The 15,308-nt window shown below is 37.0% G+C and overlaps 1 protein-coding gene across 1 annotated transcript in view; it reads left to right on the forward strand.

Moving 5' to 3' along the window:
• Bmt2 (base methyltransferase of 25S rRNA 2 homolog) overlaps positions 1 to 15,308 on the forward strand; it is a 59,557-nt gene that overhangs the window by 16,069 nt on the left and 28,180 nt on the right. The window contains exon 2 of the mRNA XM_028871790.2: positions 1,642 to 1,783. Coding sequence (XP_028727623.1) covers positions 1,642 to 1,783 — 142 coding nt within the window. The remainder of the gene's footprint in view (positions 1 to 1,641; positions 1,784 to 15,308) is intronic.

A 15,308-nucleotide genomic window follows, 5' to 3' on the forward strand; every position in this document is an offset into this window, starting at 1 on the left:
GAAGCCACCACCCTTTTGATACCTCACCTTCCTACCACTGCACTTGTTGAACTAAGTCCACTGCGGTAGCATCCCGATGCCGGACGCGGGGCTCCTGCAGTGTCTGTTTACCTGGACTCAATGAATTTTGTTTTTAAATTTCCCAATATGACTTAAAGCAAAAGAAATTCATACAGTGGGGATTAATAACTGGAAGAACTGAACAGGGAACTTGAAATGAAACCCTAAGACATCCCAGAAGAGCACAATTCCAGTTCACTGGGCGAGATACAGGCTTTATTTAAGTTTCTTCATAGTTGTTAGGAAACACTAATTTTAATACAATCATTAAGGTCTTTTATAGAAAACTTTTAGTAACCACATTCACAAATAAAATTGAATTCTAGCTATTAAGTCAATCAAGATTTGTGTATTTGTTAAAAATTAATTTTAAAAGATTGTTTATTTTATAGGCAACTGCCTAGATTTTTTCCAAGTCTGAGGTTAAAAAAAAAAACAAAAACTGTTTTGCCTTAACAACCGGGAACATTATGATTTCCAAACGTGTATTTGTGTCACTCATCAAGGAGGGTTCATTTAAGTGAATGTATTTCCTCTTCACATGATTTGGGTTGGAGGAGGCTGTTTTAGTAGTTTGTGTGTAGGATTGATAGAACTGGATGTTTTTATCTGCTTAAATAATCATTATGAAGTATAAAATGCAAGACTATTTATGGTAAGTTTTACTTTTTTGAATGAATGGGTCATATCACCATTAAAATCAATCATTCAGAAACCAAAAAAAAAAAAGATGTTGAAGGAAAAGCAGTTAGATAATTTTAATTCTTTACCCTGTTGTGCTAATGATCAAAATGACCTTTATTTGGTCAAATAATTTTCCAACCTTTATTAGTCTTCACAGTGACATTTGAAATTCCATCTTAAATGTGATGATGACTGATTTAAAAGTAATAGTTAGATAATAACCTTCTGTGTATGTGTGCATGTGCATGTGTGTAGCACAGAGGACAACCTTGGGTGTCATTGCTCAGTCCCATCTACCTTACATTTTTACTGATTTTCGAGTCAAGGTCTATCCTTACTCTGGAGCAGACCAACTGGACTGTTGGTTAGCTTGCTAGCCATGGTCTTTAAACCAGAAGGGACCACCCGTTTCTCCCTGCAGCCCCTATAGCTTCTGGCAGTGGAACCACAAGTCCTTATGCTTGCAAAGCAAACATTTCATCACATGAAGCATGTCGCTCCTGGCCAAAAGATACAACACACCTAGACTAAGTACAAAACATAGTGTTTATGTTCTTCTTTTCCAAGGTTGTATAATGTGAAACTAATGGTTAATTTCCAGCCATACTTGTACCCTACCAACATGCATTTGATTTATGAGCTGGTAGTTCATGTGTTTATCTATCTGTGTGTGTGTGTGTGCGCACATGTGTACACAATCAGTGATATTCAACTGTTTAAGTCTGTTTGAAAGGGTAAATTTTCGTTGCCAGATCATCAATTGTAAAACAATGTTTAAAATTCCATTAAGTTTTAATTCTTGAGTGTTTGTATTATTTTATAAACTATCTTATTTTCATAAAATTAGTTCACATAAAAATAACGTTAACTTAGCTCATGTTTTTTCTTTGCCTACAGTGGGAGACTTTGATAAGATCTGGAGAGAACACTGTGAAGACGCTGAAACACTTTGTGAATATGCTGTTGCAATGAAAAATTTGGCAGATAATCACTGGGCAAAAACTTGTGAGGGTGAAGGTCGCATTGAATGGTGTTGTAGGTGAGTGTTTTGGTCTCCAATAGATTCTTTAACGTAAATGTAAAATGATGTAAAATTTATTATACACAATGGAGACTGTAAGTACTCTAAGTGATGTCTTTAAGAGCCTCTTCTTCCTTTGTGCTTCACTTTGCCTAGGTTTATTTCAGTTACCTTTTCTTAATTGAAATGTTTTTTCCTTCACATGCTTAATTTTTTCCAAACTTTTTATAAAATATGACTTTACATCTAGTGTTACCACAACTTGATATGGAGTGGCTGGCTGATGTACATGGGAGGCCTGCCCTTTTCTGAAGAGGAAGGAGAAGTGGCAGGGAGGGAGGAGAAACTGTGATTGGGCTAGAAAAAAAATAATTAATTGATAGAAAAACAAAAACCAAATGGGCCACAAATATGTAATATATATATATGAATTTAAATACATTAAACATTAATATATTTAAAATATAAGAACACTTAATTCACCCATGATTTTTTAAAAAAACTTCTTTAGATAATACATTTAGATTCAAGTAAAAGGTGAGTACATTAAAATTAAAAGCATGGTAACAGTTTTAAAATCCTAAATTTTTGGTGTGTGATTTTGGGGTATATCAGCATTTATAATGACTTTGAGTGTTTATTCTCTAATAGTACAATTTCTAATGTTGAAAGTTGGAAAATGAAATACTATTGCTACTAATACTATCGATGTGGTAAAATGAGGAGAAGCTCTTTATATGTTGTTTGACTTTTAAAATGAATTCCCAGAAGTAAAGCTCTGTTCTGTTTGTATAAACCCTAAGTTTATGATAGTGTCCAACTGTGCCATCTGTGTACAGTCCTAAGGAAGCCAGAAGAGGGTGTTGGAACCCTTGAAGCTAAAGTCACAGACATTTGTGAGGACCCTGACATATCTGGGTACTGAAACTGAACTCAAGTCCTCTGGAAGAACAGCCAGTAGTAGACTTAACTACAACCATCATCCCTCACCTCTTTAAAATATTTGTATTTTATTGAAAATAGATTGTTTTATAAAATACATTCTGATTATAGTTTCCGCTACCCCAACTGTTCCCATATTCTGCCTACCTCCTCACCCACCTAAATCCAGCCCATTTAATTCAAATTTTGATTTAATAATAATTTTGAAATCATATTTCTTTGTTTTTTAAAATATTTTTTATTAGAAACCATATAATTCATTCTAATGGACAAACATTTTAAACAATTTAACCTTAAGTATATGAATTCTGTTCTGTTTTAATCCTTCCTTTGTTGAAGGTTAACAGCATTACAGTATTTATTTTGTATTGTATTATTTTGTTTCTTTCTCCATTTTCGTTAATTTTTTTGTGTGTATTTTGATCATGTTTTTCTCTTTCCCAGCTACTCCCAGAACTCCTCTACCTCCCTATCCTCCCAGTATTATGTTCTGTCTATCTGTGTCTCTCCCAAACACACAATGAAGAGCAATGCAAACAACCCAGAGGATACAAACATATTCTAAAAACAGAAAGTGAAACAAAAAGACACACACACACACACACACACACACACACACACACACACGCACGCACGCACGCACGCACGGACGCAACAGCAATAACAAACAATATGCAGTTGCTTTTATGTTGGTAAACTACTGCTGGCCATATAGGAACTGCACTGGGCTGTGATTGATAGAACCAGGCACACACCATTGGAATAAACTGATTGTCCGTTTCCAGCAGCTATCAACTACAAATAGATTCTTGGCTAGGGGTGGACCCTGTGTCCACTTCCCTCTCTCAGTGCTAGAACCCCATCTGGCCTGAACCTCTGTAGGTCTTGTGTGTCCTGTCTCCATCTCTCTGAGTTCATATGTGCATCAGTCCTATTATGTCTAAAAGATAGTTTCCTTGAAGTCATCGCCTCTGGCTTTTAAGATCTTTGTGCCTCCTCATGCACATAGGTCTCTGAGCCCTAAGGTGAGAAATTTTCTTAGTAATTTTTTAGAATTTCATATAGTGTATTTTGATCATATTCATCCTCTCTCACAACTTATCCCAGATTGTCCCCTACCTCCCTGCCCACCTAACTTCATTTTGTTGTTGTTGTTTTCTGCCTGTCTGTCTACCTGGCCTTCTTGTGCTCTTTTAAAAAGACATTGAACCCAGTTTGTATTGGTCAACTACATCTGGACATGGCCTACTCTTGAAATATGATTGAGATACCAGATGTCACATCATTGAAGAAAACTGATTTTCCTTCTGATAGCAATCAGATGTCAATAGCTCCTCAGCTGGGGTAGGACACCCTGCCCACTTCTTCTCCCCATGCTGAGATTTTTATCTGATTTGAGCTTGTGTATGTAGGTCTTGAACATGCTGTAACAATCATTGAGTTGCTATGTGCAACTGCTCTGGTTGTGTATGAAAATACTGTTTCCTTGAAGTCACTCATCACTTATTGATCTTACCGTTTTTTCAACCCCTCTTTTACATCATTTCGTTAACTTTGAGGGCAGGGGTTTGTTAATTACATTCCATTAAGACTAAGTACTCTGAATTTTTTTTATTCTCTGCAAGTTGACTAGTTTTAATTGTCATTTGTGGCAAGAAGGAGATTGATTCTCTGATGAAGATTGAGTTATGCACTGATAAAGGGGTAAAGCAGTAAGTTGTTAGGAGTAATTTTATTGCTCTAGCCATCTAACAGAGTAATATTGATAGGTTTTCTCCTAGGACTCATGAGTGATTTAGCCACAGGTTCTTAGCCTCATTGACAGCATCAGGTATGTCTGGGTTCCTTCTCCTGTAGTGGGCTTTACTGCCAATCAAAAAGTGACTGGTAACACTTAGAGCATTTATGCCACTATCATGCCAGTAGGGATTTGTTGCAGGAAAGTCACTATTATAGTATGCAAGGTTCATAGCTGAGTGAGGTTGGCAATTACTTTTTACCTTTGGTCCTATGAGTGGCATCTTTCAGCACTGTGAACACTAGCCAGTAAAGATGAAGCTTCCAGGCCAGTACTAGCTAGATTTCTCCATGTTCTCTTCAGTTAAGCATGTAGTGTCTTCAGCTTATGTATGTGGGTCTTACTGTCAAGTTCTAGAGGGTAACATACATAGTAGAGTATGTTATTAACTCTATTATTGATTAACTCCTTTGGAACTATTTTTTATATTATGCATACAGTTTAGAAAGCTTCTACATAGTAGGTTTCTATATTGCTTTCCAAAAGGCCTTCAGTGTTAGTTATCTCTCCCCATGTTCTCTCTTTTACCCTGCTCTCTTGTCCCCCACCTATCCAATCCTTCCCATTCCATTCTTCAACTTTCTCACTCAGTAATGCTATTTTCTGTTACCCATTCCTTGAAAGGTCTCTCCTTCCCAATGGCCCTTACTAGTTACCTAACCTTTGTGGGTATTCCAAATGAAACATAAATATATAAAGTTTTAAAGCTCAACTCCACATAGGAGAGGAAACCTGCAATGCTTGTCCTTCCGGATTAACCATACTGGAAGGATTACCTCCTCCATCATAATTATTTCTGGTTCTATCAATTTGCCTGTAAATTTCATTTTTCTTAACAACTGAATAATGCTCTACTATGTATGTATACCACATTTTCTTTTTTTTTTTTTTTTAGTTTGTGTGTATATTTAAATGAGAACCAAAAAAACTAATGAGAAACAGATGAATGGATATGTGGCTTGACAAAAACTTTCACAAGAGAAGAGAATAAAAGCATTTAGATCCCTATATTGCATATATGACATTTACCCCTATAACCTGCACCTGTCCCCCATCTCCATTTCAAATTCCAAAGTGATTTCTCAGCTGACCTATCTTCTAGATTATATCCTGCAGAAAGATACTTTCCTTCTAGATGCTCAGTGAAACAGGAGTTATGGAGACCATATGATTAGAAGTCCAAGCAAATCCACACATAGTATTCATATATATGGGGGGAGGGACTACCCACCACCTTCACATTTCCCCAGAGTACTCTTGAGTAGGAGCAGCAGGAAATACTAGTTAGAAGGATAGAGACGGGGGAGATAAAGACAGAAAATACAGGATAGCCTCGAGAGGGCCTGGAACCTATTCCAACAGGTCTCTGCCCCAGGTCTGTGGTCCAGTCATCCTCTCTATGCAGACCTGCTGGGTAAAGCCAAGAGGAAACCTGAAAATGGGCTCCCATAGGTCCCCCTTTCTTACTATATAAATTTTCATTATCTGTTCTTCAGTTGGTAGATATCTTCTACTTCCTGACTATTGTGAGTAGAGGGGCAATGAGTAAATATTCTCTTTCTCTACAGCCTCTACGTCATCTATTCATCTACTTCATTTGGATTGTTATTTTATTATTGTTGTTGTTTTTAATCCTAGCCATTCTGACTATGGTAAGACATCAAAAAATAATAATCCAATTAAAATATCAGTCATGAAACTAGGAGTGGGGTTTTTTGGGTTTTTTTTTTTTTTTTTTTTTTTGGTTTTTCGAGACAGGGTTTCTCTGTGTAGCTTTGCGCCTTTCCTGGAACTCACTTGGTAGCCCAGGCTGGCCTTGAACTCACAGAGATCCGCCTGGCTCTGCCTCCCAAGTGCTGGGATTAAAGGCGTGCGCCACCACCGCCCAGCTGGTTTGTTTTTTGTTTTTGTTTTTGTTTTTAACTAGGAGTATTTTTAAAAGACCAAATACATGTGGCTGAAAAACAGTTAAATGAATTTCAATATTGTAGATGTAACCAACTGTCTTATTAAAATAAGAAACACAGAACCAATGTAAAAGAGAAAGCCGAGAGGTCAGAGCTCAGAGCTAAAATCTTACCTCCTGCAGTGCTCCTAGCTTCCCCGAAAAAGAGCTACTTCCTGTGTGTCTGTCTTTAAATAGTCTTAATGTTCTGCCTTCTCATTGGTTGTAAACCCAAACACATGACTGCCTCATCACTGCCTGTAAGTACCACCCTCCAGGTCTTAAAGGCGTATGTCTCCAATGCTGGCTGTATCCCTGAACACACAGAAATCTACCTAGCTCTTCTAACCACCACGCTCTTGCTAGGGCTCTAATAGCTCTGACCCCAGGGCAACTTTATTTATTAACATACAATGAAAATCACATTTCAGTACAAATAAAATATCACCATACAACATCCATAACCTCAGGGAAATGCAAATTAATACTTTGAGATTTCATGTTAGTTTTTTGCAAGTCTTATACCCAAGTACTCTATTTACATCCTTTCTACCCCAGTGTCTTCCCACTCCAACTCATCCATGTCCTCCTCTAAATCTCAATTTCATGACCTCTTCTATAATTAGTAGTAGTTGTGCATGCGCACATGTGTAATCTAGAACAAAATGTGTATGTAAGAGAGATTATAGTGTCTGTATTTAAGCCTAAAGCTAATTTGGCCAAAAAGGCTTCAACACAATATGAAATTTTCTGTTATATATAATTTAACTTTAAATTATATATATTCACTTCCCTGTTAATTTTAAAAGAACCATATATTTATATTATTTATATATACAAACACATACAATATATATATATATATATTGTGTGTGAAAGTAATGAGAAAATGAGAGCAGTGGATTGTGGAACAAAGAATTGTACAGTGGGGGAAATAAAGCAAGGATTCCCTTTCCCCCTCATCCCCAAAAAGGAGAAAAAAATGGGGTGTTGTAGTTCACTGCTTAGTTTTATTTGCTTAGCTCTGCAGAGAAAATGGTTATAGCGTTGACTGTTTTGCCCCCCACCCTCAACTCAGAAACAAAAGAGGTGTCCTACTAGGCTAGATGCTCCCTGGTAATGGGAAGTTCCAGTGTCACCTAGTCAGGAACAAAACAGACCCATCACTGTTTTACTCTTGGCTTTTCAGTTGTCATTATAATCCATGAGGCAACCCCTCCTCCTGTTTTTCTTAAGTGGACTTTGATGTGTGGTATTCTCAGAGGAACATTTATACCTTCCACTTGGGTAACGAATCTGCCTTGCAGTCACACTCCTTTCTTTTTCCTTGAGTTTATTTTTCCCCAGGGGCATTCTATCTTCTTGTGTTCAGAAATAGATTATTTTTAGGTCATTCTGCTAAAAATAGTTGATATGAATTTAACTCAGACTTCTGAAGAACAATAGTCAAATACAAGATTTAAAAAACAACAACAACAAAGATGGAGCCTACCATGATGACACATGCTTTTAGACTTAGGAGGCAGGGCAGGAGAGCTATGAGTTTGAACATGCCTGGGCTCTACACTGAGATCTTGATGCAGAACAAAATGTGTGTGTAAGAGAGGTTGTAGGTTGTACAGTGGCTTTATTTAAACCTAAAACCTTCAAAACTATTAAATTTGTAGTTATATATTATTTTAATTATGTATCATTTTTCCCTCTTGATAATTATAAGAGATCAGTATTACTTTCAAAGCTAATATGGGCTTCAATGCCAGTTGAGCAAAAGTTTGCTTCCATTTAGTTATGCTTAAAATTTTAAAGAAGTTTGATTATGAAATAAGACTGACTTATTTACTTTGCTAAGATTTTTATTGGCCATTTAGTTGAAATAATTCAGTGGTGGGCTTTTTTATAAGAATAATTAGATTTCAAATGTAATATGAAATAATAAAACAGCAAAATGTACATATAAAGGTACAGGTAAAATTTCAGTAAAGCATTTTTTATGTGTATTCTCAAAGATACATAAACATTTTTTCCTGAACAATTTGAAAGCAGTTCACAAATAACATGCCATTTTATTCCTGAACTCACAACTCCTAAGGAGAAAATCCTTCTGTATCATTAAGACAATTATCAATAATCTTCTAACTTACTAAAAACATCTAATTCATAAATTCAGGTTTTTTTTCTTACTGTCTCCAGAATGAATCTTAGAATTTTGTGGTGATTTGAATTAGAATGGCCCCATAGGTTCATACATTTGAATACTGCTCCACAATTGGTGGAACTGTTTGGAAAGGACTAGGAGGTGTGGCTTTCTTAGAGGAAGTGTGTCACTAGGGGTGGGACTTGGAGGTTTCAAAAGCCTATGTCATTACCATGTAGCAAACTCATGCTCTCTCTTGCTAGCTTGCTCTCTTGCTTTCTGCCTTGTGGTTGTCTCATCATGTAAGCACTATGCCTGCCTGCTGCTTTCATGCTCTTGGCCTTGATGGTCATGGACCAACACTCTGGAATCATGAATCCCAAATTGAATGCTTTCTTTTGTAGTTTGTTTTGGTTGTGGTGCTTTGTCATTGCAGTAGAACAATAACTAACACAAGGTTCTAAGTTTTTTCCTAAATGAAGTTAGACCTTGGTAGTTATATCTCTATGTTCTTACATTGTTTTTTTTTTTTTATAACATTGAGTTTTTGTAAAAATGTCAGTTTTTTAGAAAACTTAACATAGTTTAATTTTGATTGTTGCTTAAAAGTGGCTAATTGCATTGTTCAAGTATTTTAGATATCTTCACTGATTTTCCTTTTTTGGTATCTTATCAATTACTGAGAAATGTTATAAGATTAATTTTCTCAAATTTCTTAAAATTACTTGACTGTTTTCTCTGTTTTTTCTTATTATGTTTGTAATAGGTAAGATTTTCTGTGCTTATTTTATCACAGTTTAGCTGCAGATCTGTTTCTTTTGGTTATAGGCCATTTTTTTCCCTGCTTCATTGTGTGTGTGGTGGTTTGCTATTGTACTTAAAAGACACTCATATAAATATTTTCCCCAGAAAAGGCATGCTTTTTTTCTCTGATACTGGAGCTGGGATGAAAGAACACTTCATCCATCGGCAGTAGTAATTGGTCTGGAATGGAGCTAAATCACCTCTTTCGAAAGTGTCAGTTCACATTTGGTTTCTGATGCTCTGAGAGTGAGTGAATGAATGCTCTGTGTATGCAGAGGGACAGCTCTTGGAGAAGATGAGCTTAAGATCTTGAGGTATTAGCCCAAGAAAGAACACAGAGATCCTCCTATGCTTTTTTGTTCCATTCCCAGCCTCTCGTGCTGCTGCTTCCGAAGAATCAGAAAGAGTATATGAGGAATTATATCTGTAGTTTGGTTCTTTAAATATTCCAACCTGTCCCTGTGGTGACTATCCCTTGAAAGCTCTGCCACTACAGGATCCCATGACTCTGGCAAGCCTGATTCATCGTGCTCAGAAACATTGCAGCACGCACTTCCCCCTACCTGTGCTCCCTTAGTTAGGAAAGGAGGGTGCTTTATAGTTTCTTCATTCCTTTAAACCACATTGCATCCTTTGTCCTCCAGGCTTTTTAAAAAAATACATCAGTTTTAGATTATATAGTTTTGTTTTGTTTTGTTGTTGTTGTTACAGAAGTTGGAAACTGTTGTGATTGTCTGTATTCTAATCTTAAACCTGTTTTGTTGCTTATATTCAGGATTCATGTGTTTGTTTCTTCTTGGTTCTATTTATTCATGTCTACAATTTTGTTTATTTCTTGTAAACTGAAAGTTGGTTCCAGAGCAGTCATTCTTAACCTATGGGTCATGACTCTTTGCGGGGTGGGGAGTGGGAGTGGGGTGGTGAACAACCTTTCGAAGGGATAGCCTAAGACCATTCAGAAACACAGATATTTACATTACAATTCCTAACAGTAGCAAAATTACAGTTATGAAGTAGCAACGAAAACAATTTTATGGTTCAGGATCACCACAACCTGACAAATTATATTAAAGGGTCACAGCATTAAGAAGGTTGAGAACCATTGCTCTAGAGGATTGTTACAACTCAAACATTTTTGCAAAAAGAAATCCTTTTTTCTTTTTTAAAACAGGGTTTTTCTATGCCCTGATTGTCCTGGAACTCACTCTGCAGACGGGGCTGGCCTGGAACTCAGAGATCTACCTGCCTCTGCTTCCGAGTGCTGGGATTAAAGGTGTACACCACCACCACTTGGCTGCAAAAAGAAATCTTAATAGATGAAACTGCATCTGCATCTTATGAGTAGGCTCTTACCTTTATGAGACATGCTGTCACTTGGTTGTGGTGAAGCCTCTAGATTCTTCAAATAGGAACTTAGATTTTTTCTTTTTAGTTGGCTAGTAAATCATGAGATGACATTTTGGCTTGTCGGTCAATTTTGTCTTTAACAGCCTTTAAAATAAATTACTTGTTTGTTTGTTTATTTATTTTGGTTTTTAGAGACAGGGTTTCTCTGTATAAGTCCTGGCTCTCCTGGAATTCACTTGGTAGACCAACCTGACATTGAATTCACAGGGATCCACCTGCCTCTGCCTCCCGAGTACTGAGATTAAAGGTGTGTACTACCACCGCCCAGCACTTTTGTTTATTAAATATCACATTTGCAGTTGCAAAGTTAAGATCTTTTTTAAAGGTGTATCATTCTTTAACACTTACTTACTGTCATTGTTTTATAATAAGCATTTTCTTTATAAATAGAACATAATTATATGTTCTTCAAAACATCTGTTTATTTATAATTCTTTCTGTTGGCCAATTTTTACATTATTAAGTTGTATGGCATAGACAGTTACAATTGTGACAAGTGAGGTTTTGAAAATGTTTCTGTAATATCACTGTAGTGTGTAGCTGGAGTTTTCTCCAGTCCTGCCTGGCCCACTGTCAGGACAAATCTTTCTCACCCAGCAGTCCCACAGCCACTCAGACCCAACCAAGTAAACACACAGAACTTTTATATTGCTTGCAAACTGTATGACCGGGTCAGGCTTCTTGCTATCTAGTTCTTCTATCTTAAATTAACCCATTTCTATTCATCTATAAGTTGCCACATGGCTCTTGGATTACTGGTACCTTACATCTCTTTTGTCATGGCGGTGGCTGGCAGCATCTCTCTGCCTCAGCCTTCCCATTCCCACAATTCTCTTCTCTCCTTGTCCTGCCCATCCTTCCTGTCTGGCTACTGGCCAATCAGTGTTTTATTTATTAACCAATCAGAGCAACACATTTAACATACAGAACACCCCACAGCAGTAGTGTCATGTTTTCACTAATTCTATCTTTTAGTCATTTTTTTCCCTTTGTTATTGGCTTTTTTCCCTTATTGGGTATTCATATAATTTCATCTAGCCAAATGAGAATGAATCAAAGCTCGCTTCTATGTTCTCACATTGCTTTTGAGCAAGTTATTTCTATCCAGTACAAAATAAGTCTTTACTTTCCTTGTTTGAGACCTCCAATCTAATTTTTCAGAGTCCTGTTTTCTTTTAATGGAAGGTAGAATTTGAAAGTAATATAATACAGGCAGCTAGATGTCTTTTATGTCACGCCATTTTTGTGAAGAGAATTAGAAACACATGAGAGAGTAGGGCAGAGGGGGAGAGAGATTGAACATCCTCAGTCCTAAATGCTCCAAAATCCCCTTTTTTTTTTTTGAGCACTGATAACACCACAAATGGAAAATTCTCCACTTTCATGATCAAAATATTAAAAATACTCCACACACTGAAGGCAAGAAAGGGAATAATAGGTTTGAATAATTATGTAACCAGTGAGAAAATCGGCATGAAAGTGTTTAAAAAGCAAAAACAACAACAACAAAATGTAACTGTTGTATGACCCATCTACACCACTCTTTGGTGTGTACCTGAAGTCACATAACATGAAGATTGTTGTGTATCCACATTTGTTGCTGTATTATTCACAGTAGCTGAGAAATGGAACTTGGCATGCCTACCAGTAGGTGAATGGATAAAGAAGATGTGCACATACACAAAGAAAAATGTGGTGTTTGCAGGAAAAATGGACAGAACTGGAGAATCATTATGTTAAGTGAAATAAGCCAGACTCAGAGAAATGCCACATGATTACTCTCAGAGGCACAATCTAGATTTAAAACAAGTGTGTGTGTGTGTGTGTGTGTGTGTGTGTGTGTGTGTGTGTGTGTGTTGCAGCCAGAAAGGATAATGGGAAGGCAACACAGATTCTATTTCCGGGGCAGGTGGCATGAGGGAGGGCAAATTAGAGTAAAATATGATTGTGCATATGTAAGGAAATGCCATGGTAAAATGTAAAAAAAAAATTAATAATTTTAAAGTAGTATGTAAAATCACCATTTATATAGGCATGCTAGTTGGTGGTTTTTTTGTCAGCTTAATACAAGTCAGTGTCATCTGGGAAGACCAAACATCAATTGAGAAAGTAGCTCCATCAACTTAGCCTGTAGGTAAGCCTATAGCACATTTTCCTGATTGATTTGTGTAGGCCCAGCTCAAAGGGCAGTTCCACCCCTAGGCAGATGGTTCTGGATTTTGTAATAAGCTATGGAAAGCAAGCCAGTGAGCACCATGTCTCAATGGCCTCTGCTTCAGTTCTTGTCTCCAGATTCCTGCCTTTAGCTCCTTTCCTGACTTCCTTCATGATCAACTGTGATTAGGACTTGTAAGCTTAAATAAACCCTTTCCTCTCCAAGTTGCTTTGGGTCTTGGTGTTTATCACAACAATAGATAGTGAACTATAATACTAGTAGTTTGATTCTATGTCCATGTAGCAGAATTATAATAAGTTTATACCTGTGACTTGTGTGCACCTCAGGCACGGATCCTTGGTCAGATTTACACTGCCAGGCAGATTTCTTCCTGTGGAACAGGTCTTAAATTCTTTAATCAGGAAATAATTGGTTACTCCCATATTTGTGCCACTATTGTACCCATCGGCATATCTTGCCACGACGCTTGTTATTGTAGTTCACAGTGTAGATGATTTTCAGCCCCGTCCCCCAGCAGCCTACATAGCAACTTCTAATGCTATGAAAGTTAGCTAGAAAGGAGGAATCTTCTCGGTCATTTGTAGCTTGATTTACCTGTCTTGTAACCAAAGTCTGTGGTGTCTTTAGCAGTAAGATCTTACCCTCAAATTCTGGTGGGCAGTCAAGGGCAAGGACAATAGCCTCTGTTGTTTATGGGGTCTCTGGGACACCACTACTCAACATTTCCAGGAGGTATCTCACACATATCACTAGGCTTTTTATTTGGCGCTCTGGCTTCTTCAAGGAATCCCCTGTAGAGGGTAACTCCATTAACCTCTTACATGAAAATATATATTTGATCCTTATAAAATAGTAGGTTTTCATATGGCTTTTTCAAACATCCCTCATTAGTTATTCCCCCACTCCCTCCTCAGCTCTCCCCTCTAATCCTCCCTTCCTGTCACTGTCCTCACTGAAACTTCTCTTTCCATTCTTTTCCCCCATTCATACCACCCGTGTTCTGTTCTTCCCTTAAGAGCTTTCTTTCCCATCCCCAGCATCAGTCCCTTTTTAGTTTTCTGGATTCTACAGGTACTCTTAAGTTAAACATGCAGACCTAAAAATTTGATGCTAATATCAACATATAAATGAGAACATAGAACATTGTCTCTCTGGGTCTGGGTTACTGTACTTACTGAAGTTTTTTTCAGCTCCATCTATTTACCTAAAGATTTCATCATTTCATTTTTTTTTACAGATAATAAAATTTTGTTGTGTATAGTTATCACATTTTTCAGTCATTAGTTGTAGGACATCTAGATGTTTCCACATACTAGCTGTTGTGAATAGAGCAGCAAATAACATGAGGTAGGAAATACAGTCCTTTTGTATGGTAGTAGATGTCTTAATTTTTTGAGGAGCCAGCACCCTGATTTCCACAGTGTCTGTACTGATTTGCCCTCCAATATCTATTCTTAACTGTAGGTGATAGTGTGTTATATATTGTTTCTTACCTTTTTTTTTTTTACTTAATTGTGGAGATCATGCCATTTGGTATTATGTTAGATGTTTCCAGAGAAGTAGAAGCAGTGTGTGTGTGTGTGTGTGTGTGTGTGTGTGTGTGTGTGTGTGTGTGTGTGTGTGTGTGTACATGACACATTTATGTACTTCTGTATGGATATATAGTGATAGAGTGGTGCTGAAGAGCTGGCTTACATAATCATGAAGTCTGATCGATCCTATGATCTTCGTTTTCACTGTTAGATGAATAAAACAGACTGCCCTTGGTCTCATCCAGCCAGTTCAAAGTCTGAACACAATAATTCTCTTAAATAACTAGAAAATGTCTCCTGCCCACCTTCAGAGAACTCCATCTTTTTCCCGCCTTCTGGATCAGATTAAACTGATTTTTCCTGGATTTTGAGATGATTGGCTTTTTGACTACTTGTCAAATCAGTGTTCCATACTTTGTACCCCTCTTTTATCTTAAAGTAGAACTATCAGTCTATTGTACAGAGTATCAGTGTATTGAAATGTCACACCATACTTTATAAATGTTCTCCCTTACTGTGCCAATCAAATACATTTAGAAAAAGTTTCTGGAGTTGCCAACTATAGGGATTCCTATTCACTATTCATTCGTGTTTTCTTCTAATACTTTTGTGACTTCATTTTGTGTATTTATGTATTTCACCTGTTTGGAGTTTATCAGGTGTTATCTCCTTTTTCTCCCTAAAATAACTTTCCCCCATATGATTTGTCCATTTCCCCAACACCACTTATGCAACAAACTAGATCACAGTTTCACAGCTTGCTACTTACATATTTTACTGTTTACCTCATAGTTGGTTTTGTTGT

The sequence above is a fragment of the Peromyscus leucopus genome, chromosome 3 (genome assembly GCF_004664715.2).
Source record: "Peromyscus leucopus breed LL Stock chromosome 3, UCI_PerLeu_2.1, whole genome shotgun sequence".
Lineage (NCBI taxonomy): Eukaryota > Metazoa > Chordata > Mammalia > Rodentia > Cricetidae > Peromyscus > Peromyscus leucopus.